This window comes from Podarcis raffonei, chromosome 1 (assembly GCF_027172205.1).
Source record: "Podarcis raffonei isolate rPodRaf1 chromosome 1, rPodRaf1.pri, whole genome shotgun sequence".
NCBI classification, from domain to species: Eukaryota; Metazoa; Chordata; class Lepidosauria; order Squamata; family Lacertidae; genus Podarcis; species Podarcis raffonei.
In genome coordinates, this window is record NC_070602.1 from 31,730,584 (window position 1) to 31,743,240 (window position 12,657).

General features: G+C 43.1%; 2 protein-coding genes across 6 annotated transcripts in view; one reads left to right on the plus strand and one right to left on the minus strand.

The window, feature by feature from the left end:
• Positions 1-11,580, plus strand: part of ABCD4 (ATP binding cassette subfamily D member 4) — a 59,348-nt gene extending 47,768 nt beyond the window's left edge. For all 4 annotated transcript variants that reach the window (XM_053379451.1, XM_053379442.1, XM_053379472.1 and 1 more), the window contains one exon: positions 11,570-11,580. The gene's annotated coding sequence lies outside the window, so the exon portion shown is untranslated. The remainder of the gene's footprint in view (positions 1-11,569) is intronic.
• Positions 5,653-12,657, minus strand: part of VSX2 (visual system homeobox 2) — a 32,459-nt gene continuing 25,454 nt past the window's right edge. The window contains exons 4-5 of one of the 2 annotated variants that reach the window (XM_053379503.1): positions 9,830-10,010; positions 5,653-8,128 (exon numbers count right to left, since the gene is read on the minus strand). In XM_053379503.1, coding sequence (XP_053235478.1) covers positions 7,734-8,128; positions 9,830-10,010 — 576 coding nt within the window. In that variant the 3' untranslated portion in view covers positions 5,653-7,733. The remainder of the gene's footprint in view (positions 8,129-9,829; positions 10,011-12,657) is intronic. The other variant, XM_053379512.1, reaches the window with a different exon arrangement.

Consider the following 12,657-nt stretch of genomic DNA (forward strand, 5'->3'; position numbering starts at 1 on the left):
TGTGGTTTTGCAAAGTGTAATCCTCCCACAGAGGCCATCTCTTTCTGTTCTTTCAATTATTTCTGCTGCAGTCTTCTCTGCTCACTTATCCAGGACAAATAAGTCCCACTGAATTCAATTGTGCTTTCTTTTAAATGGTCATGTATAGGATTGTGCTGTACACTGATGTATTGCATTTATTTTTAATCACATTATTTTTATTGAATTTTTTTGCTCCCCAAACCCTCATAACTATGGGCCTGGGCCAAGCTAGATCTGTGGTTAGGCAAAGAATCATGGACACAGAGAGACAATAGGACTGTACAAGGGTCCCCGATTATAAAATCATAGCAAAGGGGAGATACGTAGCCGCTCTAGCAGCATATCTCTATTTCCACACATCCAGAAACACAAGAAGGGCTTTTACTCTTGCTAGAAGCTCGGCCTTGCCCTCACCGGTTCTGGAAGGCTCCTATGGAAGAGTCCCGTACACACAGAGACTTTGCGCCTGCCCATTAGGGGAAATAGGAAGCCCCGAACATATATATTTTTAGATGTCCTTTTTATGTTGAGATTCATAGAGTCACCATTGATCCTTTGCTGAAGAGGCTCACCGATCTTTCAGACAAGTCTAAACTTTTCTCCTCTTAGGCAAAGATCAGAAGACGACCTGGCTGGTAGCCAGATTCTGCGCCCAGATTTGTAGGCACAGATCATCCTCTAGAATAAAATAGCTTACTAGGGAAATGCTGAAGTCGCCCTTTGGGACGCCTCAGGGTCAATTTTTTATGGTAGCCCAAACCTCAGTTGTACAGGTGTATGTATATATCTCAATTTTAACTCATGAGCTATTGCTGCAATCTGCGCCGACTGTATATTTTACCTTTATGAACACTGTTTTTATTGTGTTATGTTATGTGAGCTGGTCTTTAACCATAATAAATTATCTTATCTTATTGGATTTTTGTGTTTTTGCTCTGGAAGCTGTCTTAGGGGCCCTGACTCTTCAATTTCTATTCCAATCCCTCTGTGCTTAATTTAATGCTATTTTTAAAAACAAAAACAAGATAATAGGTTTACATTATGGTTTTCACCATTCTCAGCCTTATAGGGAAGTAAACTTAGCAGTTTCGAGCGTAAGACAAGGTGCCTTGCAGTCACATCCCAGCTCCAGCATCTGCTGCCAATTCCCAGATGGCCTTAGGCAGTTTCTTTTTTTCCACAGCTTTAATTTGTTCTGCAAGTGCCAAACCAGCTAAACCAGTTTCTCTCTGCTACTGTACCAGTCACATATGCTCTGCAAAGTTACAGCCCCTTCTTGCACCAGAACAAATCAAGGACAAGTGAATAAACACTGGATAACATTTTACATCTAGCAGAGGCATTTTGGCACCTGTTGTGAACCACAAAAGAGCACCCCACTCCCCACCAGGGAACCAGGGAAGAAGGAGCAAGTGAAGATCTACATCAGGAACAAGGGGGTGGGAATAAAGATTTACATCAGGATCTCCTGCCCCTATGGATCCTGCCACCTGAGGCAGTCACCTCACATTGCCTCATAGGCGGGCCAGTCCTTAGCAGATATAAAAAGGGTGTTCATACCTTTAATCCTGATGCAAGAAACTGAGGTTTGGAAAGCAGGTTCTTCACAGGACTTGAGGAACAGGAGAAATTACTTCCGTTAAACATTTCTTTGTGGGGCACCAGATTTTGGCATCACACAGGGTGCCACTGTCCTTGGGGTTTGATTTTATCCCACATGCTGTTTAACATCTACATGAAACCACTGAATAGGGTCATCCAGAGTTTGGGAGTTCATTGTCAGCAATTTGCTGATGACACACAGCTCTGCTTTTCCTTTACATCTGCAGGTGTGGCAGCGGATATGCTGGACCGTTGTCATGCCTTGGTAATGGACTGGATGAGAGCCAATAAACTGAAGCTCAACCCAGATGAGACTGAGGCACTGTTAGTGGGTGGTTCCCTAGACTGGATGGACAGGAGGTTACCTGCATTTGATGGGGTTACATTCCCTCTGAAGGAGTGGGTATACAGCTGTGGGGGGGCAATTTGTGGGTCCTGTGGTGTTTCTTGAGGCTCAGGTGGCCTCAAGAAATGCCTTCCATCAGCTTCAGCTGGCAGCTTGGAGCTACCTCTGAAAATATTTCAGAAAAACTTCAACTGCTGCAGAAATCAGCAGCTGGGTTGCTCACCTGCGCAAGACGGTTTAAGTATACCTGAAGGAACGTCTCCACCCCCATCATTCAGCCCGGACACTGAGATCCAGCGCCGAGGGCCTTCTGGCGGTTCCCTCATTGCGAGAAGTAAGGTTACAGGGAACCAGGCAGAGGGCCTTCTCGGTAGTGGCGCCTGCCCTGTGGAACGCCCTCCCAGCAGATGTCAAAGCAATAAACAACTATTTTACTTTTAAAAGGCAACTGAAGGCAGCCCTCTTTAGGGAAGTTTTTAATGTTTGATGCTGTATTGTTTTTAATATTCAGTTGGAAGCCGCCCAGAGTGGCTGGGGAAACCCAGCCAGATGGGCGGGGTATAAATAATAAATTATTATTATTATTATTAAGCATATAACTCCCATCTTGGCCTGATTGCACTGACTGCCAATTAGTTACCAGGTCCCATTCAAAGTACTGTCTTTGACCTATAAAGCCTTAAACAGCTCAGGACCACAATATCTCAATACCTCAAGAACTGCCTCTCTCCATATGAACCAACCTGCACTCTGCAATTATCATCAGAGACCCTTCTTCATGTGCCTCGTTCACAAGAGGTCCAGGGGGCAGCAACAAGAGAACAGGCCTTTTCTGTGGTGGCTCCGCAGGGAGACTCAACTGACAAAAACATTCCTCTTCTCCCAGGCCTTTGATAATTAATCAGTTTATTACCTTTTAAATTGAGAGGTTGTGTGTGTGTTTGTTATTATGTAAACCTCCCTGTGAGTTTTGGGTGAAGAGCAATATATTGTTGTTGTTGTTGTTGTTGTTGTTGTTGTTGTTGTTGTTGTTGTTGTTGTTGTTATTAACAACAACAACAGCAACAACAAATTCTGTTCTGCTAAAAGTTACCTTAAGTGGCTACAAAAAAGCAGGCAATTCCAACTTTCACACAGGAGGGCTGCACATAAACAACCCTTTTTTCATGCCATCCATCGCAGTGTTTGGATAGAAAGCCTTTGCAAACTCATGCAGGAGAAAGTGTTGCCCTCTGGTGGACACATGCAAGGAAGCTTTTTTGGTTTGGGGTTTACATTCCAAGAGGAGAAGCTGGCCTGGTGCCGCCATGAACCTCTCTGAGGCAGCCTCCTGTCACGCTGCCTCTGACAGTGGAGGTAAAACATAGCCTCATGCTGCAGTATATGTTAAAAAATGATATTGTGGCTAGCAGCTTTGATATTTTTATCACTTATTAAATGTGTATACCACCTTATAACGACAGGTCTGAGGGTGTTTACAACATAAAACCACAATATAAAACCACAAAATACATAATAAAAACAAAAACAGCCCAATAAATCCCCCTCCCCAACACATTTTCAAAGGGCGTTGGACGTCAATCAGCCAGAGGCCTGGTTAAAGAGGAACATTTTTGCCTGGCACTTAAGGTGTATCATGAAGGCGCAAGGCGAACCTGGTCCTTTTTTACATATAAATCTTATAAAAAGAAGGTGCATATTCTTCTAAATAAATGCAAGGCAGGAGACGTTAAAAAGAACACTTGATGCCAGGTCAGACATGCAGTTCAGATCAATAGTGAAGAGCAGAAGGTTAATTGGTGCTGTCTTCATTCTTTCTTGTACTTTATTTGGCTCTCACTTACCTGAATTTGCACCTCTAACCAATCTTTGATTTATAATTATAATGTTAATCTGTTTGTATATATGTTCGACTGTTATATGCACATAAGTTAAAATAAGGAGACGAAAGATGGAGGGGTTAGAATGGAGTAGTTCAGGAATCAGAAAGTCTGTTGCTCATATTTTGTTTCTTCAATGAATCACTCAAAAAGATGCCTTTATTAAGCTACCCTCTTTCCAGCCCTTGGTCCTTTTCCTTTGCAATAGGAAAATAATCATTCAGACCCAGCTTAGAGAGATGTTACAAGGATTACTGAGATAATGTATTTGACCACTTCCGAATGTTCAAGGTGCTAAGTGTTGGAGTGAGAATACTCCAGTGGGATGTCAAGTGAAGAAGCAATCTGTCCCCTTAGCCTTTGTCTGGGGGTTGCATTTATAATATTTTATTTATTTATTGAATGTATAGCCCCCACTTCCTCCCCTAGGGGGTCATGGGCAACATAATGAGCAGTCTACCTGTTGAGTGCAGTCTGAGACCAGAAAAAGCTCTGCAGTTTAAGTGTGAACATAAGTTGCTGCAACTTTTAGTTGCAGTTGTCTGAACATAAAGAATCATTGGGTACAGTTGATCTTTGGAGATCAGATGCAGGATTAGTAGTTATGCTGCCTGGTTTAGGGATCTAGTTGTTCTTAATATACGCTGTTTCATATATTTGTAAATAACATGTAAGATCTCATATATTTTCAGCGCTTACCAACTCTCTCATTCTAAGCAAACTGAGTCATGTAATGCTGCTTCTTGATTTATCGTGGTTCTAGTTCAGGGCATAACAATATTTTTTGGAGAGGTATAGCTAAGTTAGGCAGGATTCATGGCTCTCCATAGTCTGAGTACTTGTCCCAATACAACACCAGGCAAAGGATACTTCAGATAATTGTGTTCAGTTGTTTGGTCTTTGTTAATTCTCTGTATCTCCACTGTCGCAGCCCAACATATTACACAAGGAATAGAACTAACAATGGTCCATGGCCTCTTATGCTTAGTTTACTACAGAGCTATATGAATATTGTTTATGTCTTCCACATTGTTGATACTAATGAAAGGAGGTCACTCAGTAGCACAAAATATGTACATGAAGTAAATGTGAAGGGTAACTATGAGTTTGACCAAACTGCGGGAGGCAGTGGAAGACAGGAGTGCCTGGTGTGCTCTGGTCCATGGGGTCACGAAGAGTCAGACACGACTAAACAACTAAACAACAACAACAACTATGGGGTTCTGGCACAAAGTACCTTTGTGTTTTTATATTTATTATATTTCTCTGCTTGTTTTTCCAGTTTTTCCTGCTATGCTTGCAGGCAGCCCCACATCAGAATATCTAGTCTCTAGTGTATGTATGCCAATAGAGTTTGGACATGCATTTTACATGCAAACCCTTTAAGGTAAAAGGTAAAGATAAAGAACCCTGGATGGTTAAGTCCAGTCAAAGGCGACTATGGGGTGCGGCGCTCATCTTGCTTTCAGGCCAAGGGCGCCAGCATTTTTCCACAGACAGCTTTCCGGGTCATGTGGCCAGTATGACTAAACCACTTCTGGTGCAACAGGACACTGTGATGAGTGCCACAGCACATGGAAATGCCATTTACCATCCTGCCACAGTGGTACCTATTTATCTACTTGCGCTGGCATGCTTTCAAACTGCTAGGTTGGCAGAAGCAGGGACAGAGCAATGGGAGCTCACCCCATCGCGGGGATTTGAACTGCCAACCTTCCAATCGGCAAGCCCAAGAGACTCAGTGGTGTAGACCACAGTGCCACCCGCATCCCGCAGACCCCTCAGGACATGTGCACAACCACATTAGTTTTACTCCTCTTTAGTTCGGTTTTATTCTGATTTATATCTTTACAGAAAATGGCACAAAAAAATCACAGGTTTCAAATGACTAGTTGTTACAACTTTGTATCTTAAACACCTCAAATACCAACTTTTCTCACCATATATACATTATTTACATACTGAGTGCTATAATCTAAGACGCCAAAGAACTGGGACATAGGCAAAATGGGGTTATGTAGGGAGGAAAGATCAATCATAACCAAAACAACAACTTCAGGTAAAAACAGCTCTTGCTGGAAACAAGGACAAGGAAAGGGAATGTGACACTTGCTGTCCAGGGGCCTTCACAGAAAAAAGGAGAGGAGAGCAATGTTGTCATGGAATTGAGGCAATTTCTTATGGCCTTGTGTACATGACTTCATCTCAGTGTCTGAGTCAATTGCCTATGAAGGTAACGGGATATGTGAATTTTCTTTTTTTGGGACACCAAGATGTCCATTAGTGCTTTATTTCATGCTACTTACATCGGACAAATTGTTCAGCTAATATTTTCGCTGCACATGAGTAGCATTGGGGAAGTGCACCCAAGCAGTCTGCCCCAGATAGGCTATTTCACACATCATTTGATGACTGCAGCATCAAGCGATGACGTGCATGTATGAATGAGCGATCACCAATAAAGTCAGTTCTCACTTTCATCTGAGAGCCAAGCGCTGACCTAAGCACATCTCTCGGACTCTTAGTATTCTAAAACGCAGGTGAAAAACTTACCGGTAATGTCCCTCCCCTATCAATTTGGCTACTGGTAGGATGGCTGTGATTCTCCATTTATTATTGACTTCTATTGGAGAAACATGAACCAACTGTTTAGACTCCAGCCCTGACTTAAACTGAGCCAAGGTTCACAAGGGCAAAGCCCTGGCTGATATTAAATGCTACATGTAACTCCTAGAATATGTTATGTGACATGAGTGTATTCAGAGTGCATTTTTCTCACGACCACCTAACCCTATCAGATCTTACATCCCAAATTGGAACGAGGAGGCAAGGCTTCCACCTCAGACAATATAAAATACCCGAGCAACCATAGTATACTTCTCTTTTCAGTAATTAATTGCTCCTTTTCCATTTCAGAACAAATGAGGCCTCCTTTAGGAAAGACTTTTATGGAAGAGTCAAACGACTGTAAGAATCAACTCAATGCCATAGGTAATAGTTTTAACAGAATTTTCCTTGAACAATCTGGGCTAAAACAGAAAACGGCATAGACACCTGAGGAGAGCAGGTCAGGATTCTGGAATGTAGCAGTCTGGGTGCCATAAACAAGTCACAACAGGGGTGTATACTCTCCACGGAAAATTCACATTGCACTGGAAGGGTGCCTGGGCCTCTTTAATCAACAACAATGTTGATACCGCAGTGAGAAAGAGACTTGATCTGAGGTAGGATTGCCACCTGGCCAGTTTTAAATTTGGCCTGACTTTTGGAGAAAGGAGTGGCTGGCTTCCTTTTTTTAAAAAACAAAACTTGGCCTCAATGCTAAGCAATGGGCAGTTCAATACATGTATACATTAACATATAAAAAGAAAAGGTAATTCTTCTTCTGAAAAAGCTAACAACCTGACTGAGACAAGGAGAAAGAGACTGCCTGTGGTATGGTGAAATGACAGAAAGACTTCTTTTTAAGATGAGGATGAGAATGGGACAACAGAGATTGAATAAGGGGGAAAACGGGAAAAGACCCAACGTTGGTTTAATGGCTGGTGTTGAGGGAAAAAATCCTAGCTTGATTTACCACTCCGACTAAGACGGTACATGATTCCCACCTCCCTTTTCCTTGAAATGCGGGGACGTAGAGCGAGAGTGCTCCTGAGGACAGGGACTGCAGGGGCAATATGCTCCCGAGGGAAACCAGTCTCTATAGACACACCTGACGGAACGTGGCCTTAGCCGTGGCTTCCTGGAATGTACAGAGACCAAGTGGGGCCTACCTCCATGTGTGTAGGGGCTGCAGGAGGGGCCCTGTTAGTCTGAGAGGAGGTTGTAGCTCCTAGAGGAGTCAATCTTAGAAGGGATGGCTGATTCCTATCATCCCCTTCCTTCTAAATCAGCTTATCTTCCTCTTGTGATAAATCTGACTTTTCCATTTGCCGTTCATCCTCTGCTGTGGCTGCCTCTTCCTCTTTCTCTGGCTTCCTGATTGACGTAGGAGGGTCTCCAGGGATGGTCCCCAGGACTTTGGTGCTGTGCTCCTGAGCTTTGGCCCTGAGGGCAGCAATGCTGTTCTCTCTCAGTTCCTCCTGGGAAATGGTGGTTTTGGAGTCAGGGCCCCTTTCTTCCTTGTCACTCTTGTCAAGCTTGGGCAGAGCCTGGCGTTCCACCTCTGGCTTCCTTCCTGCCTCAGCCGCTGCTTCCAGAGATTTTTTGTGCATCCCTAAAAAGAATTGTTGGTATTCGGGTTTAGAAAAGCGCCTGGGCATGGGAAAGCCATCTTGAACTGAAAACAGTAAAGATAAAGAGAGGCCAGAATTAAGGAAAAGCAGAAAGCCTTGCTTCAAACAGCAGTCACACAGAGAGCTCATTGCTCTGGGCCCTGCATGAGGGGGACCTCAGGCCAGTTCTCTGGCAGAGACAGGCCAAAACTAGGTGAGGAACTGGGGCCAGTGCTGCAATGAGGCATGACTACACCATAATGCCAAGTCTGTGCATTTTTGATGGGATGGGGCATCCTGTTTGTTGTCCACAAGCAGGGACAGCAGTGGAGTTGGGAAAGGAAGTTGCACTTATTGAAAAATGCACAAAATGCTGTTAATACAGAAGACACATTCTAGGATATCAAAGTGGCAGGAGCTGTCCACTCCAGCCTAGTGGGTGGGCGAAGAGGAACCCAGAGATACAGGGCCACCTAACTCTATTGGACTGGGTAATTCTCCGCTAACAGAGATAAAATGGTGGCAATGTGCTTCTCACAATAACTCTGTATGTGACGAAGGCCCTGGTGCGGGGACTCTGGTTATGCTATTGCCTACAGGGCTGAGAAGAATGCTACTGATTTCTTCTCACACATCCTTTGCAGCCCTTTCCACACACACCCCTCTCTTTCCACTCTGGGTTTCACATAGCAGCCAGAAGTATGAAGCAGCATATTTGTAAGAAACCATCAGTTAACTTTATTTGTAGCATTAGTTTGAAAAAGCAGAAGAGAAGAGCCAAGCAAGGAGCAGGAGTGCAAGAGGAAATTTGCTAAACCCACTGTGAGGGCTACTAGTTTAGATAGTTTCCAAAACATATTAGACAAATATCAAGGACATCTTCAAATGCATTTTATCTCTGAATGTCATAAACTAGGCAGCGAGAAGGGCTATTGACTTTAAGGCCTGTTTACAAACTTCCTAGAAGCAACTACTATAGGACAGAATGTTAGACTAGAAGTGTCTTTGGTCTATTCCAGCAGAGCTCTTAATATCTGCATATATACAACCCCTTTGCTCTATTTATTATTGTATGATCTGCTATAGGCAACTGCCCACTATGCTTCCTCTTTATGCATCTGATAGAACAGACTCTTGCATATGAAGACTCATGCCACAATAAAGTTGTGGGGTTTTGTTTAAGGAACCACAACCATTTTTGCCATCCTATCAAAAGTCTACATCCTCAGCCAGCATGAACATCTGGGAGGGGCATGAAAACTCCTGATACGACAGCACAGCATGGGCTAGGAGAACTCACCACAAAATAGCTGTTGGAGTGCGGCATAAGCACCAGGCAGGCCTAAGAATAAGAAGCATTAAGGGGTTTGAAGTCCATAAAGTATAATACCGTAATTTCCCCTTGGAAATAATGCACTATTGGTAATCATACCTTAGAGCCTGGGGATGACCTTAGACCCTAGATGACCAAATTTTAGCCAAGAGGTTGGGGAACTTGTGGTTTCCAGATGTTGTTGGACTCTTAACTCTCATCAGCTCCAGCCAGCATGGCCAATGATCAGGAATTATAAGAGCTGCATTCCAGCAACATCTGGTGGGCAACAAGTTCTCCATCTCTGTATTAGACAAACTTGATGCTCGTAGCAGTAATCTCTGTGTTTACCTATACACTTCCCTGGTCCAACTCCTTTATTGCCTTCATCACTGACAGGACCCTACCAGAAACGCTAGACAAAATAGGTCCATTCCCAAGGTTAATCTCTTACCCAACAGCCAAGGAGCGCAGGATTCCATTATGCCATCCTTGGCCGATTTGAGGATGGATTCTGGCAGTGGGATGGAGTGACGTACCATTGCACCATACAGCCCATATTCTGCCATTACACTGCTTCTGCCCCAGCATTTCTCCCTCTTCCGCCATTTGGCCCTTCGGTTCTGAAACCAAACCTGCAAAGAGGAGAATTTTTAAGTTAAAAAAGTTTTTTAAAATTTTCAGTGGAGATGACTCCCAGGTAAGTGTGTATAGGGACTACAGTGCAATCCTAGGCATGGATACTTAGAAGACGAACTCCCAGTATGTACAGGACTGCAGCCTTAAGGCACAAACCACTCTTGGCACTGCCTATGCCAGAGCTCGATGGAGTAGCAGAACCACTGCCACATCCGCAGCCAAAAGCAAGAAGGGCAAGATTATTGGGCCATTGTGGGCCACTGATGGCTGATAAGCCCTAAGTGGGGTTTGAATTGCTCTGTTGGCCTAGTATCAGAATACTGCAAATGCAATATAGAATATTTACCTTCACATACAATTATAAACACGTGTTAGTGTAGGAATTTTTTTACTTCCAGATAGATAGCTCCTAGTGTGCTTCCAGATAGGGGTTAATTTGCGAGGTGTTATTAGGATATCATAGTTACAGTATCTGTTTGTTTGTTTTTGACTTATTGAATTTCCCCCAAAACGGGTAGACTCAGATTAAATGGGGAGGAGGGAAAGAAGGAGGAGGAGGAGGAATGGGTTGGCATTTTGCTGCCAATGACATCATGCGGGTGCTGTTAAAAAAAAAAGTGCATGCATGAGAATCACTGATCCCACAATTTTTTTTTGAAGCACACGTAATATTAACTATGTGAAGCATACATAATTTGGTCTTCCACTGTAGCTTACAGAATTACAATCAACCTTCCACACTACTGGAGCTCCTGCACTTTCCCCGAATGCTCACCCCGCTATGCTCCATCTATACTAGCAGTATGATGCAGAATGGGTGAAGGTTCAAATCACTTGAGTTACTATTGGAGGGGAGGAGATTCCAAGTGATCCTTTAAAAACAATAAACTAAAATTATTTAATTATTTAGCACTAAGCCCCTACTCCAGGCATGTCCAAAGTCCATTTTGGGGGCCTAATCCGGCCCGCCAGTTGGTTCAGTCTGGCCCCTGTGGCAGTTTATTTCCTGGGGTAAAATCCTAAAAAAACCTTGACAACTTAGAAAAGCTCAACAACTTCAATCCTAAAAAAAAGCTCAACTTTGGTCATCTCTTTGGTCGTCCCTCACGGCCCTTCACTTCATCAAATCTGGCCCTCTTTGAAAAAAGTTTGAACACCACTCTTTTAAGTTTGGGGGTTTTTTTATAACTACCCATTAAATACCACAAAACAAAGCATAATGTTTCTTTCAAATCAGGAGTATACGATGGAAAAAATTAATTAGCGGGGAAACGCATTGCTAAAATGCCACTGGCCATAAAGCCTTTTTCTTTTTCTTTTGTACATTATCATAATAGTGCTAATTCATTTACGCAGTACTTTGCAAATATTTTAGTATTGTTTTGAACAATCCAGCTAGAAAAGTGATGTAGGGGTAATTAAAAGACCAATTAAAATGTTAACTGTTTTATAAAATTGTGTCCACCACAAAGGTATGCTGAGCTGTGATAGGGTTTTACCTTCCCACACCAAGTGGGGAATTAACACTACTCCTCCATCTTAGAACAAGGAAAAGATGAAAGAGCAACACTAATGGCATCTATATTTTTGGAGAATGCATTGCTCTTCTGCACACAGACTGTCTGCAATAATAAAACAAATGGAAGATGCTCTGGGGGAAATGCAGGTGGTTTACAAATTGTGGACATCACAGAGACACATCCGTGTTGTAAAATTTGAGTGAACAAGGTGAGGCAATTTTACCGTTACAAAAAAACCCCACCTAGTATGGAAGCAGCCTGAGTACCATATTTTTCTGTGTATAAGACTATGTTTTTTGCTGCTGCTTCTTTAGTCCAAAATAGGGGGTCATCTTTTACACGGGGGTCGTCTTATACATGGAAAAACACAGTATATCTGTGCCACTGAAAAAATCAGAGATTAAGCTAAGAGCAACCTTATACAATGTTAGGAAACCTGAGTTATTACATATAAAAGCCCTGTGTCTTAGTTACACATTTAAGCATGACCAGGAGATTGGCAGGCTTGTATGAATAACTAGAGGCCTGTCTGCTTCCTCAGACCTGCCCCTCCTGTATTCTCTCCTGACTCTCCACTCACTACTTGCTGTCTTGTATTGCAGATGCCCCCATTGCAACTTATGGAAACGGAGCAGGAGTGAAGGAGTTGCAACATACATGCCAAAGCTAAGCTACTGCTGGCACTGCAAGAACAGAGGCGGTGCATGTGGGTCCAACTCCTTTAACCTGCTGTTGCTCTGGTAGTAACAGGCACCTTTTGCCTGCAATGCCTGTCTCCCTAACCCTTAAGATCAGCTAACCCAGCTAGTGTAAAATGTCAGGCCTAAACTGGACCATAATGAGGACAACTTTCCTATTGGTACAACTAACTAACTGTTCTCACATCAGGAACATGTGCCAAGAAGAGGAGTCCTCATCAGTGGCAGACTTTGGGCTTTAAAGCAGCACCTTGGATTCAGCTTACCTTACCTCCTATAAAGCTGCAGATATGAAGTTTTAAGTGCGTTATCATACAAATGTGACACTAATGGCAAATTATATACCATATATATAATAGAGAGCCTGGCGTGCTCTGGTCCATGGGGTTGCGAAGAGTCGGACACGACTAAACAACAATCAATAT